General features: G+C 41.0%; 1 protein-coding gene across 8 annotated transcripts in view; it reads left to right on the forward strand.

Moving 5' to 3' along the window:
* The window catches only part of FARP2 (FERM, ARH/RhoGEF and pleckstrin domain protein 2), a 216,130-nt gene extending 196,970 nt beyond the window's left edge, over positions 1-19,160 (forward strand). For 3 of the 8 annotated variants that reach the window (XM_034782664.1, XM_034782665.1, XM_034782666.1), the window contains exons 19-27: positions 1,981-2,111; positions 2,852-2,920; positions 3,345-3,434; positions 4,169-4,251; positions 7,444-7,562; positions 8,295-8,458; positions 10,995-11,102; positions 11,979-12,130; positions 15,564-19,160. In XM_034782664.1, the coding sequence (XP_034638555.1) occupies positions 1,981-2,111; positions 2,852-2,920; positions 3,345-3,434; positions 4,169-4,251; positions 7,444-7,562; positions 8,295-8,458; positions 10,995-11,102; positions 11,979-12,130; positions 15,564-15,654 (1,007 nt within the window). In that variant the 3' untranslated portion in view covers positions 15,655-19,160. Of the gene's footprint in view, positions 1-1,980; positions 2,112-2,851; positions 2,921-3,344; positions 3,435-4,168; positions 4,252-7,443; positions 7,563-8,294; positions 8,459-9,841; positions 9,955-10,994; positions 11,103-11,978; positions 12,131-15,563 lie in introns of those variants that run through there. The other 5 variants (XR_004647251.1, XM_034782667.1, XM_034782668.1 and 2 more) reach the window with 5 other exon arrangements.
* Positions 19,161-20,040: the final 880 nt, after the last annotated feature.

The following is a 20,040-nucleotide window of genomic DNA, read 5'->3' on the forward strand; positions in this document are numbered from 1 at the left end:
GATGGGATTTCTGAGGCCATCCAAATTACTGAAGTTTCCCAACCTGTTTTATTCTTCGTTGAATGAAAAGTCATCTTAACTATTCCAAGAAGTATCTTGCCACTTTGCCTGTAAAAAGGGGTTTCCTTGTTTCTTTTACCCCTGCCAGGAGGCCAACTGAACTACAAACACTGCCTATTTTCCACTGGGAGAGGAGGTGCTGTGTTTTTCAATCTGGCTTCATGGCTAAAGGTCCACAGAGTTTTACTGTTTTTATCATCATTTTGCCATCACAAAAAAAAAAAAAAAATACACAGATGCTTAATGAGCTGTCTACACTGAACTAAGAAACTTGGCTAGTCGGCAGCACTATTTTTCAAATGCTATTCAAACTGCAGGGAAAAGACCTCAAATTCCCATTGATAAATGGAGCCTGGTGTGCATCAGAGAATCATATATGGCAAAGAGCATAATATGACCTGTTAGACATCATGTACATTTTAGGAGGTCAGCATAAATAGAAGAAACCTGTGGAATCAATGTCTGGTTACTGGACATTGCTAATCAGACCTTATGGCCTCCATTGAAGACATTTTTGGGAGAAAGAACCTGCATGCTGTGATTGAAAATTAAGATAACACACCTGAAATAAATTTCCCTTAACTATAAATCTATTGTTAGGTTATGTGCATTTCACACACTGCCCCCCAGTCACTTCTCAAGCACAAAAGGATTATCAGAAGTGCCTTCCTGAAAGACAGAAATTACCAGCTAATTTATTCTCTTGGATAGCATGTTTGGTAATTCTTCCCTCTTTTGGGTAAACATATAGCTTTCAAATGCCCCTTTCACACAAGTAAACTGAAAGTCTTGGTTAGTCAATATTGAGTTTTAAAAAGTTAGAAGAGGAAAGGGAGAGGGAAAAAAAGTACTTCTGATATTATTGCCTGTGATTGACAGCTCTGGAGACTGGACTCTGTCCTTTCCCAGGGCAGACATACTGATTAGCAAATTTGCTATTGAAGAGAAAATAAATTAAAGTGAGAGAGAGAGAGAGAGTGCATTTGTATGTGTATAATTTTTTTTTTTTTTTTTTGGTTGGACCTACAAAATGTATGGTTTGCTCATTCTGCTCGTTTTGCAGTCATTTAAACAGTGATGATATTAGTTCACAGAGAAAGATGTTCTGGCTTAAAATGCTGTAAATTCAAGTTGTGAAATTAATACAGTCTAGTAAATTCAATACCATTTAAAAATAATAGAAAATGCTAAATGGAAAAGCACAAAACTGGAGGGAAAATGTTTAAGTTTAAAGCATGAGTTTACTTGTGTTTTAAAATTAGTTTTTGTTGTTGTTTGTTTGTTTGTTTTTTTTAACACTGTAGTTTGGGGCTTTATCAGTCTCCTGCCATACGCTGGTACAATCGTCCCTGTATGAAAGCAACATCACCTTCAAAAGCACCACCCCAGAATAGGAGATTTTATTAACAGCTGCTAGTAGCAGAAATAAATAGATAGCTTTAATGAATACTGTTCTATTTGAATAGAAAAGTCCTTTTCTCCTCTGCCATTCCCCAATTTTTTTTTTCCTTTTCACTTTTGACAGTTAATATTTTTAATCCAAGTTGGAAAATGAGTCCTTGCTTCCAACTGTGGAGGAAAAGATGTAATACTCATTCAGAAACTCTTGCTTGGTTAAATATATAAATGTAGGAAAGAAGTTGCCATACCATATAGTGTCATATTTTCTAACGTTGAAACTAAAGTATTGGTTACATGGTAACTACTTTTGGATTTATAAATTGTAATTACCTGGTAATCTCCAGAAACATGTAATTACCATGAAGTTGCATGATAGTCTCTGTGTGTTTAAAAATAAATGCATACATAAATTTGAGCCTTTAATGAAGTGTAACAATATAACTGATGATAGATTGATGGCTAGGACCTCTGGCTTTGTCTGCAGAGCCCTGATCTGTGTTGATGTTGCTTTTCCTGCAGATGCACTGAAGGAGGTTACAGAGATGACATCTCAGCTCCAAAACAGCCTGATCCGCCTGGAGAATTTCCAGAAGCTGACAGAGCTACAACATGACTTGATTGGCATTGATAACCTCATAGCACCTGGCAGAGTAGGTAACTTTCTTTGCTTAACTTCTAAAGCCTTTATTGGCTTTGAATACTTAGGAACAACATTTATATAACATACTTATTTACCTGTCACAGACTTTAACTATGTATTTATCTTAAAGCCCATAAGGGTTCTCATAGGATGTGTGTCTGTATACCAGGTCACATTTCCCACTTGTAATGGTACTGTAAGGAACAAAAACAAAAGTAGTTCAACTTAGATTGATATTCCATTGCCCTGCTCTGAGTACGGCAGGTACTTGGTGAGCTGTTATGGTTGGCCCTTGGATAAGAGGATGATGTCACCAAATAATGACCACGCTGCTAGGTCCGCTGGGTCAGGCTCTGATTTATCTCTGCTTTAGAATGGCCTTAGAGAATATGGAGAATATAGCATTGATGAGAGGAGCATCAACAGAGTAGGTACCAGTGTTAGCATTAACCCTGAATATCCGTGACTTTGGGAGGATTTTTTAGATTCTAGATATATTATTTTTCTGATTCACATATTGGTAGTGTGGCACATCAGAGAACTAATGAACAGTTTAGCGTTCTATAGGGTTAATGGGGCATTAGTTCAGTAGCCAGTATGCTAAAGTCCAGCCTTTTATCAGAAATTGCCTTTTCTCACTTATTCCAAATGGTGTTTGCAGCAAGGAGAAAGTGGGGAAAAGGAAGAGACTTCAAAACTCTGTGCACTTGGAGAAAGGAAAAGCTTGATGTAATTTCTTTTTCCCCACAGGAATTTATCCGGGAGGGTTGCTTGTACAAGCTCACTAAAAAAGGTTTGCAACAGAGGATGTTCTTTCTGGTGAGTGCTTCCTTTGCTGTCTACACATCAAGTGTCCTCAAGGCATAGCCACAAACCAAGCTGTTTTCAGGGATTGAGTCCCAGTACAGAGATGATGGAGCTCAACATGCTAACCAAATGTTCACTGAGTTTCTTCTCATGGTATATGGAGGACAGCAGTAATCCAGTCCATTTTCTGTTTACATACACCCATTTATTTAATTTAAGTACATTTAAAAAGTCATGTTAATATCAAGCTCCATTAGAGAAACAAAGCAAATGTTTTTAATGGAAATGGACAAAATTGGTAGAGAAAGAAACTTTATTTTCATGCTTTTAAAAGGTATTACAAACAATGGCAAACTTAAACAAAACATCTGTGTGGAAAAGGTACCGAGTAATGTCTTTTTAAGCATACAGGTTATATTCCTCCTTCCTCTGTCAGTTCTCAGATATGTTGCTGTACACAAGCAAAGGAGTCACGGGTACCAATCAGTTCAAAATTCATGGACACCTCCCTCTGCATGGCATGCTGGTAAGTAGTTTCTTTCAAAGTGCACCACAGCATTGGTTAAATAAATACATAAGCCATTGTGCACGGAGGCCTCTTGGTGCATTCACTTCATGCAGTTATGCTGAACTAAAGTCTCAGCTGCTGGTCAGGAGTGAGGTGCTTCCAGGCTGTTGAAAGCAGCCTCGCTGCCAGGGTTGTCAAAGACCATGGAGATGTGGACTGGACCTTTTTCATGCTTTAGTCTGTGTGTGATGCCAGCGGACAAAGCACTCATTCTTTTCACCTCACTAGCAAAGCAATCTGAAGACAAACCTTATTTAACTCTTCACTTTTGCATGACTGTTTGAGACTGATCTGGGAATGCTGATCTGTGCTGTAGTTTTTCACAACTAGCCATAGCAGCTCTTCTACCCCTTCTTCTAATAGAGCTATTCTTTCTTTGTTTGACTTACAGTTAATAGTGCTGGATCCTCCGGTGAGTAATAAGATGAACCTTAGTTGGAGTTGCTCCTTTCTGACCCCATTGGCTATGGCATTTACACAGCCTACAGATGTGGCACTAGAACTATAACACATAGATTCCAGTGTAGAACCAAAATAGACTTTGAGTGCTTTTGAAGTAGCTGCCTTTCATACTTTGTTGCAACTCTGAAGTCATGGTGTTGTGAATGAGTTCCTATCTAACCAGAGAGAACAACTTGGGTACATACCATTGCACAGTGAGTGATGAGAGAAACCTTTTTTCTTCATGTTAGGTGGAAGAGAGTGAGAATGAATGGTCTGTCCCACACTGCTTCACAATCTATTCAGCTCAGAAAACAATAGTAGTGGCAGCAAGGTATGTATTTCTTCTTCCCAGCCACAAGCAGGTAAGAGCCCTTGGATTAAACATTTGGCTGCTGATTGCAGGGGCCAGAGGAGTGCTTCATGGACCCTTGGGAAAGCATGGTTTTGACAATAGGTTTGAAATATTCAGCATTTAAAGACCTTTTATTAATGCCATGTTACAGAAAGGAGTATTTGATCTAACCAAACCATGCATTCTTAAAGGAACAGCAGCAGAAGTGACATTGCTAGTGCATTGTTTCCTGATGAGCTGGCTGAGCTTGCAATGAAAGCCTTTAACCAATTGATTTAAAACAGGAAAAGTGGGAAAGATACAAGTGATGCTATTTGGCGATCTAAACATGGAAATATTTTAGAGAGCCAAACAAAACCCAAACCCCAGTTAAAATGTAGAAAATGAAAATGGGATTAAGAAGTGCAGAATTCCTGGGCAGATGTAATGGAGGCATTGCACAAACCAGGAAATGAGATGAGTTCAAGGATGGCTTGTAAAGTAAACAAAGTTCTTTTCAATTTAGTCCTTTTCTCTTTTAGAAAATTGAGTGTTAGCAGCTCCCTGCTGGACAACACAACAATAAATCAAGACCTTTCCCTCCTATTACAGCTTTCAGGTAGATAGTAAAAGACATGACCTAGAAGGAATGGTACATAATCCAGAGAACTGATTTACAAAAGTGAACTTTTCTTCTGCACAATATTCAATTCTCTGTAATTTGCTTTTCTTGTAAGTGATTAGAAAACAGAATATTTGCATGACCTATAAGCTAAATTTTTCAGTCTTTATTCAGTTATTACTGAGGGAAGTCTCCAGTTAATTCAATGTGAGCTTTGCCTACATAAGGATTGCAGTTGGGATTGATACATTTGCAAGGCAAAACTTCACACTAAGGTGATAAATATATGCTGTAGAAAGGACAGGATGTACAAAGAGACTGGCTAAATTAGTGAAAACCTAAACTTTTCCATTTCCAGATTTGGAGCATATAAATTTGTTACCTCAATATTACAGTAAGGTAAACCATTGTATTTCACTACAGAATTTGTAATATTTGTTGCTAAAAAGATGCTTTTAAAACTGGATTGGTTTATTGTTTGTTGGTTTACTGTCACTCAGGTTTATTGTTTTTCTTTATACCCAAGATGTAATCTCTCTATACTCCAAATGTAAAATTTAATTTACAATTTCTACAATCTCCTAGGAACATACCCCAGTAGTTCTTGTGCATCTAAAATTCTCATGGGATTCAGTTGAAGTTATGCATGCATGGGTGATGCAGAATTGGAGCCCTTAATCTAGAGGTTACATATTCTTTGTAGGTTTTTTATTCAGCTAGTTTCATAGCTCCTAATGTTAGCAAAAGCTATAGCCAAACATTAGTGAAATCAAATTTTTAATGGCTTACCAGTCACTTATTTTATATTTTGCATATTAACAAAAGGACTAAATGAACCCTTTTCGAGTGCTAGCTTACCTGAAAATGTCAGTTTTGAAGTTTAGCGATTTTTTTAGTCAACTGTGAGCCAAAAAAACAGCTTTGAAATATGCTTAAAATCAGAAGAGTATATAATTTTTTTCACCCTGTCATAACTTGGAAATGTTTGACAGGATTTTTCTAAAACTTAAAAAAGAACAAATGCTTTGTCTTGATACTAAAAGGAAAAATTTACTCTGTAGCAACTATTCCAGAAAATAAAAAATATGACCTATGAAGTTCTTACCCAGTAATCACAGTGTCACCCATATAATCTATAAATGGTTACCATATGCTCTGGAATAAATCTTCAACATCCTTCATTCTCTGTTTTACTCTGAAGATGAAAGCTAAAATAGATATCGTTTTTAAAAGGAGTGCCATCCTTCAAATGCTTCAGTATTATCATTTTCAGTGTCATTCTACCTACCCAGTCTAAGATGCCTTCCTTTAATATGATCTTCAGTTGGAAAATATTTCTTATCTCAAAAAAAGTAGATAAGTCATAAAGCCCATATAAAGAATGATGATATTCCTTGTAATTTCATCCCAAAATATGTGTGGCACACAACCCTAGATCATGTTGTTAAAATTATACAGCAGTTGAGTCTGACAGGTCTGCTGTTCATTCTGTCACCTTTTCAGTATAGATTGTGTATGATTTTTAAACTGTTATTTTAAACCTGTGTCTTCAACTGCTTGGTAATCATAAACTCTAACTTCTCCCTACTCCACCCTCCCATTCTGTGTCTTACATTTTAATGGCATGCTGCAATATATTTACCAGAATTATCTGTAATTAGATGTTTGAGCCCTAAATTTGATTTTCTGCATTTAAAAGGCAAGATCCCCATCAGAAGGCTTCACACGGAATCACTTAGTAAAGTTTCAGAGTGGTAGCTGTGTTAGTCTGTATCAGCAAAAAGAACAAGGAGTACTTGTGGCACCGTAGAGACTTAACAAATTTATTTGAGCATAAGCTTTCGTGGGCTAAAACCCACTTCATATGTATATATATCTTCCTACTGTATTTTCCACTGCATGCATCCGATGAAGTGGGTTTTAGTCCATGAAAGCTTATACTCAAATAAATTTGTTAGTCTCTAAGGTGCCACAAGTACTCCTTAGTAAAGTGGTCACCAACTAAAAAGTCAGCTTTTGCCAGCAGTTACCACACATAATTATCTGAGGTTACTAGGTTTTCCTTATAGTTAGTTACCACAAATGTCTCCTATTCTATGTGATATAGGTTGGAAAATGTTGGTTTTTTTTAAAGGGCTTCTGTTTTAAAAATTTGGGTACATCAGCTCCCTTGAGAGTAGTGTCATAGCTCTGGTGTGGAGGGAATTAGGTTCAGGGGAGATCAACTTAACTAAGTTACCATTGCACAGGATGGGCCAATGAGCATTGCAACTGTTCTCTATACTTTTCTAACAAGCCCAGGTTGATTTCAGATGGCAGAAGGATGGGGAGGAGTGAAATTTTCTATGACTTTGCACACTTGAAATTGTGGAACTTAAATCCCTATCAGGAAAGCTGCTTCTGTTGCTATATGATAAACTGTGAACAACAGGGCTACCCCCTGATACTTGACATCATATTTTGGTAGCTCAAAATGCTGGCATATTAAAGTTCATCGTGATTCAAAAATCTAGCACTATGTCCCAGTCCAAAACCAGGATGCTTAGCCAGCAGCACTCTTTGTTTTGCAGTACCCGTCTGGAGATGGGGAAGTGGATGGAAGACCTAAACATGGCGATTGAAATGGCCAAAAAATCTAATGAGAAATATGACCCGTTTTTGGAAAGCTCCATGTGTAATCGCTCTAACAGTAAGTAGCATTTTCCTTCTTTATTGACATACAGCAAATGGTGCTGTGATCTCTGCATCTTCCAAATTCTCAGACAGGAAGGATAAATGGTATATACTAATGGAGTGCTGTTTCCTTATTTTCCTTAGAGTAGACTCCCCTAGCTAGAGTGATGTTTCTGGTATTTTGAGACTCAGCAGATAGAAGTTTGTGCTGCAAAGCAATAATGTGTTTTGCATGGTCCATAATCCCCTTAACCATCTCTTATTTTGGAGAATATTCCTCTGTTTAACCACACAGTGCTTTTTCCAGTCCATAGATGCTGGTATCTTTGATGGACAAGAAGTTCCTCACAGCCTCTCGTAGACTGAAAACTATGTTTTTACCGTGGTCTGTGATGAAGCATGTGACATTCCTTTTTTCAGTGAATTTTCTCTGTTGCACAGTGAAAAGGGGCTCTTTCCAAGTCACATGCTTCTCTGGATGTGATATTGTAAAACATATGCTCAGCGTTTTAATACAAGCTGCATTTTTTATTTCTATGAGTCAGATATCCCAAACACAGTTGGATCGTGACAGCCAGAATGATCTGTTCAGTGTGACTTTCAGGAGCTGTGTAACAAATTCATGCTGATGTCTGTTAGTGTTGGGTAGGTTCAAGAAAAAGTTGCAGACATTCCGAGGAATCCCAGTTTCTGCCACAGGCTATGTATCACAGTTTTCTTAAACTGCCACTGAATTCTCCTCCCCCAGGATCCTCTGATGAGGTCTCTCTAGAGCAGGAATCCGAAGATGACATACAGTCTTCTCGTAGCTCCCTGGACAGGCAGAGCCACCACCGTGCCAACACTACAATGCACGTGTGCTGGTACCGCAACACCAGTGTCTCCATGACTGACCACAGTGTGGCCGTCGAGGTACCCTATAGGGCACAGCTCTCACTTCTCAAAGTCTGTCTCAACTCATTCACCACCTGATCTTCCTCCAGTATACGTTTGTTACCATCAGTCATTTCTGTGGTGATTATAGAGAGAGTGAGTGAGTGAAAGGTTAATAAATGTTTGAACATGCATGTGTGTCTGTGTGTATACATGTACACATGTTGCTACCCCACCACAGTGTTGTTATTCAAGGGAGTGTTTTGAAGAAGAAAAATGTAAAAGGAAAACTAGGAAACTTCTAGGACAGAATTTTTAACTTGAGTTCCTTGAGATCCTCAGCCTCGCCAGAGGGAACTGGCTATTTTTCTCTTTCTGCCAATGGTGTTCTAGTTTAGGGCCAATCCTGAGCTACCAAACCCTGGGATCGGGTGCTAATTAGGTACTGTACTTCGTTCATTGTCCCTTGACTTAGAAACTGCTTTACTCTCAATATTTTCATAAAGTTGAACTATTTCTCCTTCGAGAGGGCCTCTGCATATTCCCATTTGTGCAATGTACCCTCCCCTGAACCAGCCCTGCTGAGCTTTGGGAAGCAGGGAGTGCCATTTGCATTCAATATTTGTCTAAGTTTATCAAGCTGTTTATAGAGACTTGTTCTATTTTAGCTGGTGTGCCAGTATTCAGTGTGTTAGAGCTCACTCTCCCTGTGTTTACACCATAAAAATCTGTATGGCTGCCACCTGGATTTCTGTACACACACAGCATTAGTCTTGACTTTGTATCTAGATTTGAGGCTTCCTTTGGGAGGCAGTTCTGCAATCCTTGTTTAGTTAGACCTCCCTGGCCCACCTTCCAGAAGGATCGTACTGCTTGCTAGATTCCCACAAGTAGGAATATGTAGTAGTTACCTGGTTACTTTAGTACCTTTGCATATTTCCACCTTCCTATCTTCCTGAGAGTTCTGTTCTCAAAGCACTCAGGTTTAATGGAAGGAAGTGCAGCTGGGCATTAAAATGGAGCACCTAGATTTTCATGGTTTACATAGCAAACTAATAAGCTCATTGTTGGAAGTTTTATAAACCTTTTACATTGGCGTGGAGACCATGAGTTTGTTATCTTGCCAGCAGGCAAACTGGATCCCGTTTGAAGGAACCTGACCTTGCTTCCTTTGGCAAATTTATGAATGCCACCAAATCACTGTGATATCTGAAGTGCTGTGAGCTTTATACCACTGACTCTAGGATTGCAGTATGAGTTCTCCCAGCACCTTTTTGCTTTGCTCTGTATTTCAGATTCTAATACAATGACTTTTTCACGTTCCTTTGTCATTTAACAGATGCTTTTCTTACATCACTTTTTCTAAAGCTCTATTTTCTCTCTCTCTCGGCTCAGTTTTCTGTTTTCTTGCTGTTTCTCCAGAGCTTTCTCCTCACTATTTGCTGGGCCAGACCCATCGGCCCAACACAATCACCCATGTTTGCTGGTACCGGAACCAGAGCCTATCCCTGTCTGATTACTTATGCATGATTCAGGTAAAAACACCTCTAAAACACTGAGTTGAGTCCAAAGCAGAAAAAAATTCTAGTTCCTCTCCCCTACTTTCCTCTCCCCTGCACCGTAAACATTGTGCAAGTGTGAGAATGCCTGACACATCCAGAATGGAAGTTGTGATGTTTGGTGATTGGTGCGGAAGTCCATTGATATCTTTGTCTCACCTTCCAAAAATAGCCCTGATATCCTTTCAGTTTATGCTACACCAACCTAAACTCTGGGCTTTCTTTTTTTCTTTTTCATTGGATATAAAACTAATATGCTGTAATTTCTTCCTGTAGTTTTAGCCACATCTGTTTCTCATCTCACTGTACCACTATTCTATTACTCAGGTTCCAATATACCAGTATATTAACTTAAATAATGCTTCCCTGCAACATGCTGTCCACTTTAGCTCAGCTTTATGTAGTCGTATCCTGGTCCAGAACCCCAGTGTCAATCAAGAATCCTTTTTTGCTTGTTTCTTCTTATGTTTTATTTTTGATCTTGCTCAAATAAACTGAATGCAGTGTCTTGGTGGATGTTGCCAATTAGTTCTTAGCATGTTTCAGGAAGACAGGATGCGGACAGTGACAATGGTAGGGCTAGATTTTTGGGGAGCTCAAGATCATTCTCTTCTTAGTGAGGTGCTATGGATGGTAAATCATTGGTATAATAGAATTAGAAACCCATACAGTAACAATTGGTAAATAATCACATAATCAAATTCAACCATCTTCTGTTGAGGTGAAAATGCCATGCATATTTAACTGTTTTGCAATGTGAAAACAGACCATTTTGTGTAGGTGGCAAATTGACAATGCAAAAATGCGCTAAGGCATTCCATCAGTAACTGTAACATCCTAGAAGTCTCTCAAAGCATAGGAAAAAGACTGTCTGTTAATTGTTCTGCATTGTCTGGAAGCAGCCACAATAGGGAACATCAGTCAGCATATGGAATAGTGCCAGCAGCAGCATTTGTCTTGTTCTTGGGGAGAGTGATCAGTGATCTCACATTCATTTTCTTTTTCTTCATTGCTAGAATCAGCTTTCAGGGTACCTGCTGAGGAAATTCAAAAATAGTAATGGCTGGCAAAAGCTCTGGGTTGTCTTCACCAACTTCTGTTTGTTCTTCTACAAAACTCACCAGGTATGCTATAGTAGTGGAACAGTATGGGGACAAGGGGAGAGAGATTGGATGGAAGACACAGATATAACTCTTTACTGTCCTCTAGGTGCATTTCACAACCATCTATCATCTGCACTGAATTTGGAGCCTAACTCCAAAGGCATGTAGCAAGAAAAATAGCCGGCAGCAATTAATGGAGTCAGGCTCCCTAAGGCTAAGGGCCTTTCTGTTGCAGCTTTAATCAGGATATCCTGTTTTGTAAGTGGGAAGTGTGAGGGGTGGGAGTCTCTTGAAGTAGATGCTAAAGGAGGTCAAGTTGATTAATGAACCTTTCACCTACATCTTTCCTCTTCCTTTGTGTTTAGATGCCAGTCCAATCTTCCCCACTCCTTTTAAAGTTCAGCACAACTAATGGTTTGAAATAGGCCTCAGGAATTCCTGTGACAGTGGAGTGATTTTTGTGAATGTTGCCACAATGCTACCTGCTCCTTCAGTCCTCATTAGCCCAGTAAACCTCTTTCATGTTATACGGGCTTCTTGCCTTGAGGAAAGTGTTATTGGGAACAAAATCTTTGTTTTGCTGTGGGAATAGTGCTCTGGATTTGAGAGAGACAGTGGGGGAAATCCAGGAGACAGTGAGAGGCAGGGGAATAGAGGCATGTAATTTTATTAAAATAATTAAGCAAGCTTGGGGAAAATTTCATCATAATTTACAACATACGGGTCTCAAAATAGATGGAAAGGCAGCTTCTCTTATTACCTCCTGCTAAGAAAAAATAAAGCCATTCTTGACTGTACAATATGAAAGATCAAACACATGCTCTGCGATTGCTGTCCATGTGCTGACTGGTAAAGGATGGCTTTCACCAAGAACTGCACTATTTGGCTATGTTCCAGGATGATTATCCATTGGCCAGTCTCCCACTACTTGGCTACACAGTCAGCACCCCAGTGGAGGCAGATGGCATTCAGAAGGATTATGTCTTCAAGTTGCAGTTCAAGTCCCATGTGTATTTCTTCAGGGCCGAGAGCAAGTACACCTTTGAGAGGTAAATTTATGCTTCCTGCATCCATCTCAGAGTCTAATATTTGCTTTAGCCACCAGTGGGTAGTCCAGAGTTGAGATTTTAGATCCCAGTCTTTGTTGCTATGCACAATCCAAGTACCCCGTGGGCATCCCTGGGTTCCTAGAAAGAGGGAATCCTTTCCCTCACCATCCCTGATGGCTGCAAAGCTCCTCTGTGGTTACTGCTTCAGACCTCTACTCCTTTCAGAGGGGAATAGCTGGTGGCATGTATCAGCTTCCAAGTTTCTCCCGGGGTGCCCAGGCCCTTCCCCCAAGCTCCCACCCCGGCTCCACCCCCACTCTACCCAAGCCCCAAGCCCCCAGTTCGGCTCCGTCTCTTCCTGTCCAATTCCACCCCCAAGCGTGCCCCGTCCTCACTCCTCCCCCTCCCAGAGCCTCCTGCACGCCATGAAATAGCTGATCCGCAGCGGGCAGGAGGCGCTGGGGGGGGGGGAGTTGATTGGTGGGGCCACTGGCAGGCAGGAGGCTGCTGGGAGGGGGAGGGAGGGGAGCTTGGCTGCTGGTCGGTCCTGGAGCACCCACAGAGTTGGCGCCTACGGCTGGTGGTTCTGCCTAGTTGGAGATCCAACTTCCTTCTATACTGTGACATACTAGAAATCCCAATGAATCTGGGTAATGTAGCATGTGTGGAGGTATATACCCTCTGTGTGGTGCCCATTACCTTGCCCACCATACCCAGTATATCCACACTGGGCCCAGGCAGCCTTTAATATACAGTTCATTGAGAGAGGTTATTATTTAGGTACAGCAGAAATCTTTTTGTTTTTCAAAGAGAGAGGGGGCCTGGTATACAGGTTAGAACACACGGCTGGGAGTTAGGAGTTCTGCGTTCTATTGCTGTCTTTGCAACTATCTTGCCCCGACATTTTTTGAATGCTGTTTGTACTGCAATACATTCATACTCAAAACTTACATTTTAAATTATACTGTATGCAAGAGAACTAGGTGCAATTTTATACACCAGCCAATTGAACCAGAAAACTGAATTTCTTCTAGAAAGCAGGAACATAATCTTTTGGGCCAATATTTGGGGAGGGATAGCTCAGTGGTTTGAACATTGGCCTGCTAAACCCAGGGTTGAGTTCAATCCTTGAGGGGGCCACTTAAGGATCTGGGGCAAAAATCACTACTTGATCCTGCTAGTGAAGGCAGGGGGCTGGTCTCGGTGACCTTTCAGGGTCCCTTCCAGCTCTGAGATAGGTATATCTCCATATATTATTATTTTGTGTTCTCCCTATATTCCTTCTACCTCCTGTAAGGAAAGAGAAGTCTCCCCATCCCCACTTGAGAGCATCAAACTCTTGTCAGCAAGTCTCTCATTGTATGGGTCACAGTGTTATGGAATAGTTCTAACCCTGAGTCCCTATCTTTTTGACTTTTTCAGAAAGTAAGTTTAAGAAAAATCTCCAAGCCACATATAATTGATTTAGAGTTTTTCTCATAATTGCCACGTTTTTCCCAGTAACAGGATTCCTAGAAGTATTGATTTCCAGAATGATAGCGAGAGTGGGACATTTTTTACCCATTTTATAAGAGTTCTTTCCATACTTTAAAGAGGTACAGTCTCAAATAGTTCTCAGTGGCCAAGGATGACCTCTTAAATGAAGAGAGCTTTCCTAATAAAAATACAGGAGAATCCAGTGAGCCTGAATACAAAACCAGGTGCAGGGTGCTAACTTCCCAAAACAAGACTGCCCTTGGGCAGCATCACCCACAGTGGGTTCAGTCTTCTCTTCAGGCAGGGCCCAAGCCCAGTACAGTTTACTCCAGGGAACAGGAGAGAGAGACAATTTCTGTATAATTTTCATACTGCATTTTTCTAATACAATCTCTAGTGGATATTTTAGGTATTGCCTTATGGCCTCCATTCCAATGTTGGTTATCTCCAGAGGTATCATCCCAGGTTTCTCTGACCTTGGGTCTAACAAAAGATCTGGTTTCATTTAGTAACTTGTTCATGGAAGATATTAATCCTTTTCACAGTCCTAAGACACTTAGAATGGACTTGAGGGGCTTGAAAGTATTTGTTAGATATTTATCTAACAAACATGAGTCAGTGAAATGTCTCAACTGGAGAAAGGCAATTAAACTAGATCTAGGGCAGGGGTTCTCAGGTTATTACATGTGGGGGTCACAAGCTGTCAGGCTCCACTCCCAAACCCTGCTTCACCTCCAGCATTTATAATACCATTCAATATAAAAAAAGTGTTTTTAATTTATAAAGGGGGTCACACTCAAAGGCTTACTGTGTGAAAGGGGTCACTAGTATGAAAGTTTGAGAACCACTGATCTAGGGACTTCTTATGTGAGTCTGTGAATGATTATCCAAAGGGCCAAATATGTCTGCAAGTTATTTGGTGCCAGCTGCTCTCCATACCTTGAATATAAAGTTGGCTGTTTGATTGAAATAGGGAGTGGTTCAAAATAAACTTCCATGGTATCAGTGATGAGAAATCACTTGACTGTTTGCAGGTTGTCCTCCCACATAACTATTGGGGAAGGAGTCTGATAATCAGAATAATTGCCATATTGAAGGAAGAAAACATAAAACTTCCTCACTCCTGGAAACCGCTGGCTCCTGAAGAGAATTACACTCCCTCTAATGCAATGCAGTTGACAAGCCAATACCTGCTTCAAGCCCACAACTACATGACCCTTCCCTTTTTTATATATTGTTCTAGGTTGCAATAGGCTAGTTAGCATCCTTTGTTGGACTTTAACTTTCCAAATAGTGTTCAGATTCTGAGCCATTTTAACATGTTACCCTCAGTTTGTTCATTAATGTAAGGACATTACACACACTGTGTGATGCTGATCAGATCCTTTCACCTCTCTCTGTACCCCGTTTTTCCCTCTGCAGTAAAATGGTGTTCAGACTGCCTACTTCACATGGGTTTGCAAGCCTTAGTGTTTTTACAGGGTATGTGTTTGTACTTTGACTTGGGGGGGTGATTCCCAGCTTGAGGAGACATCCCGCACTAGCTCTGATTGAGGTAGCTTACTGAAAATAGAATGTAGCCATGGCAGGGGGAGAAATGGGAAGAGCTAGCAGACCTGAGTACATATCTAGCAACTTATGGGCATGTACTTGGGTTGGGTAGTGCCTCCTCTACTCATGCTACCATGGCTATGCTCTCTATTCAGCATGCTAGCTCAGGTCTCCTCAACCTGGGAATCACTCTCCCACCACCACCACCCAACTCAAAGTGAAGACATACCCAAAGCATTTGAAGATCCTTGGATGAAAGCGTGATATAGGAGTGCAAGCTATTCTTGTACTGTAGAAATTCTCCATAGATCAGCAGCCAATTCAATACATTTGACCCAGAAATGTTTTGTAAGCAAAGGACGTGGCCTTGAATGTTGTAAATGTTCTGTTGTTCTTCTCTTGCCAGGTGGATGGAAGTGATTAAGAGAGCCACAAATTCTCCAGGGAGATCGAGCCTGTTGATTCCCATGGATGAAAAGGATATTCACACAAACTGAAGGGGGCAGAGCTGGGTCTCTGCTGTAGACATCTGTAGTGCAGTGGGATGGAACAAGGAGTGGGGGGGGGGGTTGATAAAGCAGTAACATGAGATGCTTGTTTCCACCTGATGTGGAAGTTAAATGGACAAGGGGAGTGATGAACTGGGGTCACATCAGGTTAGACTGGACTAGAAGATATAAAGTCTGCTACAGTCAAAGCTAACTGGAGAGGTAATGAACCTTAACAATGGCTGCAAAATTCCCATACTGTGGGAATCCCATGGTTTGCTGTGTGCGTGCATTGCATTCCTGTTATGGGTTCTGTATGGTATACAGTGGCATGTCCTGATGGAGACAGATGGCCATGTTCATTGTGATTGGGTGTGTCAGTTGTGTTTCTTGGTCCGTAACTGCGGATATCAGGCTTTCTGGCTCCCGGGAGTTCCCGTCTGACACTCAGTGTGGCTAAACCTCTGGACTGTCGGCTGCCATAGCTTCAACCTGCTGGCCACAAACTTCGTGGACTAACTGGGGATCTGCAGATGTATCCAGCCAGAAGGCCTGAATTCACTTTAATTTCAAACAGAAAATACAGCTGCTGTAAAATCATGGAGCTCTTCAGGAAATTGCCATGGCAACAACTTCAGTTTTTTGGGGGGGAGGGGGGAAATGGGGAGAACATGAAGCTTTTAGTTTTAGAGGTATCACATTTACAGCTTGGAGCAGGAGACCTGTATGAAAGAACACACATGGTTTATTAGAGCTCAGAGCCTGCTCTGCTGCATGCTGAGAGGGGCCTACCAGATATATTTATTATACCTCCAGAGTCCTCTGCATCCCTCATGGAGTGGAGGGCTCCTCTTACAAACCCTTTAATCACCCTCCGCTAGTGAGACATTATTTAAGGCAGGGATGGCCAAAGAACTAACCACAACGTCCTCCAATGCAATATGTTGCTGCTCTTGAGTGGTATTTTCAAAGGTGCCTAAGTGACATAGGCGTATAAGCCCCATTGAAAGTCACTGATACTTGTGTTCCTATGCTACTTAGGAGTGTTTGAAAATCCCAGCCCTTATCTCTCTGGAGGTGGCATCCATCTTCAGCTTTAACATGGTGTGACGATCATTTGCATCAAGGTGGAGCATTATATCCTGGCACCTGCTTTCTGTGGGGTTGTGCCACCATATTCAAGATAAAAATAGTTTCAGTCTGCCCCACTTCCTGCAGATTTGCTGTTTCCTTTGGATGCTGTGCAATGCAGCACTTGATTGGGCAAATTATGGATGCCCCTGATCTAAGGACTGGTAAAGTTGTAATAAGCTGAAAGTAATAAATGCTGCTTATAGGTAACATAGCTTAGAGGGGCTGATTTATATTTCAGGTGGGAAAGTATTTGTGTCAGGGAAGAAACAATAAGGTGTTAGAGAGAGATAAGAAAGTGCTGTGTGTTGCGAGGATGGCAGAAACAAGAGGAAAGCAGAGAGACCTATGGAACATGGGAGATGCAGGGGCTTGCATGTGCAACTGTTTCCCCAGAGAGAGAGAGAGACTCCTGGGTTTGTTGGGTCAAAGTCTTAGTGTGCTGGATGGGAAAGGACTAGGATCCCAGATGGGAGGATTCTAGGTAGAAGATTTCATGACCTTTCACTTGGCACCTTCATCCATAAAGAAGCAGAGACTGGACCAGTGCATCATAATGACCGTTGTCCATTGTAAGTTAAATGTACTTTTTTAATTTATTAGTGTCTTAAAATAAACGGTTGTAGATGTATAAATGTGTTTTAGCCATTTCTGCTATACCCTAGCTGAGGGTAAATGTCATGGTGGTGGAAGTAAACAGCTGCTCAATGTAAAGCTCTGTCAGTATGCCCGTGTTCACTCTAAAGCTTTCCTGCTCTTGGGAAGGTATGTGACGTCTGCATGCAAGCTGGGTAGTTCGGTCCTTTAGAGTCAGTGGTGGGACAGTCACCAGTTCTAGGCGAAATACCTTATTCTTGAGCTTTGCAGCGATCTCTGTGGATCCCAGAGTAAGCCTGTGTGATGGCATCTTCAAAGAATTACACGTGTGATTTTTCTCCTCTTCAGAGCTGATTAAACCCTCTTTTTCCTTAGCTCTGCAGCTTGAGGGAAGAGGCTTTGGACTCCGTAACAGGTGGTTGAGCTTCTACTGTCTTCATCTGTTTTCCTGGATGATGCTCTGCTTGCCTCTTCGTCCCAAGAACAGTAATGCACACTATGAACATCCAGGGTCTGTTTGAAAGGAATGAGTGAAACCAGTTTAGAGTGGAGCTTCCCTTTTGAATGAGAAATCCCCATCCGCCGTCTTTGGGATTTCAACTGCTTGTTAATCTCTTGCAATGGGGATCTGCAGAGGCAATTTTCATGAAGGAGAAAAGAGGGTTACCTATCAGTAATTGAAGTTTTCTGAGTATGTCCACACTGACTCTCCTCCATAGCCTTTTGCTTAGACTTTGAGACAGAGAGGAATTAAAGACTGTTAAGAACAAAGGGCCTTTTACAGCGATGGTTTAAAACATTGTTGTGTAGCTCTAGTTATCTGCTATTTCTTTTACTTCTTTAAATGATTCATGGCTTATGAGTGTGGCATGCAACTTCCTACAGTGCAGAGGCAGTATGTCTGAAAAACCCGCTACTGGTAAGTTAGATGCCTTTCTCAGCCTTGCCCCAAGTGAACATTTTCTCACGTCATCTGGTATTACTGATCATCTGCTCCAGAGAGACAGGGCCCTGGAATAGCAGGGAGGATTATGTTACATTGGCAGAGCTGTGTAGAAAGAGCTTGCACAACATCTCTGTACAATGCCTGGCACTGACTCATTTTCTCAAGAGCCAGGGTTTACCACTCTGCAAGCAACAAGACTCAGTGAGTACATATATTCCATACATGTTGACTGGGCCTTGTAGTGTCTCATTGATTTAGTACAAGGATGAGCAACTGGTGGCCCAGAGGCCACACCAGACCCACTGGATCATTTTATTTTGCTCACCACAGCCCAGCTTGGGGTAGGTGATCCGGCAGCGCCAGAGCCAGGAAGAGGGCGGGTGGCACATCCTGGGGCAAAGGCCCTGCGTGTGCACAGACGCATTTGTCACATGACGCTGTGGTGAGAGCCCACAGACCAGAGCAGGGTGTCGGGTGCAGCCCTCAGCAGACAGGAGCTGCTGCTGCTGCAGAGTGAGTGCAGGATGGACTTTCTCTCTAACTCACCCTGGTGCCTCCCACCCCCGCATCGCACTGCCTGGCCCACCAAAGTGTATTAGAGGATTCTTTAGCCCTCTAGTACCTGAAAGTTGCCCATCTCTGAGTTAGTCTCTTCAAAGTTTTCTAGCCTTAAGCAACCCAGTGCGCTACCATCTACCTTGTATATTAGAAGAGGAAAGTCCTGAAGAGTAAGTTATATGCATTGATAAGTATTGCATTATTGATTTCACCTGATCAAAAAGCAATACTGTTTGAAAAAGCTCTTGGGGGAAAAAAAACTAGGGCTGTGGATTAATCAGTTAACTCAAAAAAATTAATCGTGATTAAAAAAAATTGTGATTCATCGCAGTTTTAATCACACTGTTAGACAATAGAATACCAAATGAAATGTATTAAATATTTTAGATGTTTTTCTACATTTTCAAATATTTTATTTCAATTTACAACACAGAATACAAAGTGTATAATGCTCACTTTATATTGTTATTTTTATTACAAATATTTGCACTGTAAAAATTAAACAAAAGTGGTATTTTTCAATTCACCTCATACAAGTACTGTAGTGCAATCTCTATCGTGAAAGTGCAATTTACAAATGTAGATTTTTTTTGTTACATTACTGCACTCAAACAAAACTGTGTAAAATTTTGAGCGAACAAATCCACTCAGTCCTACTACTTCTTCTTCTTCAGCCAATCTTGAAGATAAACACGTTTGTTTACATTTATGGGAGATACTGCTGCCCACTTCTTATTTACAATGTCATCTGAAAATGAGAACAGGGTGTTTGCATGGTACTTTTTTTAGCCGGCATTGCTAGGTATTTACATGCCAGGTATGCTAAACATTCATATGCCGCTTCATGCTTTGGCCACTATTCCAGAGGATATGCTTCCATGCTGATGACGCTCGTTAAAAAAATAATGCATTAATTTGTGACTGCACTCTTTGGGGGAGAATTGTATGTCTCCTACTCTTTTACCTGCATTCTGCCATATATTTCGTGTTGTGGCAATCTCAGATAATGACCAGCATATGTTGTTCGTTTTAAGAACACCTTCACTGCAGATTTGACAAAATGCAAAAAGGTACCAATGTGAGATTTGTAAAAGTAGCTACAGCACTCTACCCAAGTGCCTTCCAAAATCTGAGAGGGACGAGGTGTGGAGCATGTTTTCAGA

The sequence above is a fragment of the Trachemys scripta genome, chromosome 9, assembly GCF_013100865.1.
Source record: "Trachemys scripta elegans isolate TJP31775 chromosome 9, CAS_Tse_1.0, whole genome shotgun sequence".
In the NCBI taxonomy this organism is placed as follows: domain Eukaryota; kingdom Metazoa; phylum Chordata; order Testudines; family Emydidae; genus Trachemys; species Trachemys scripta.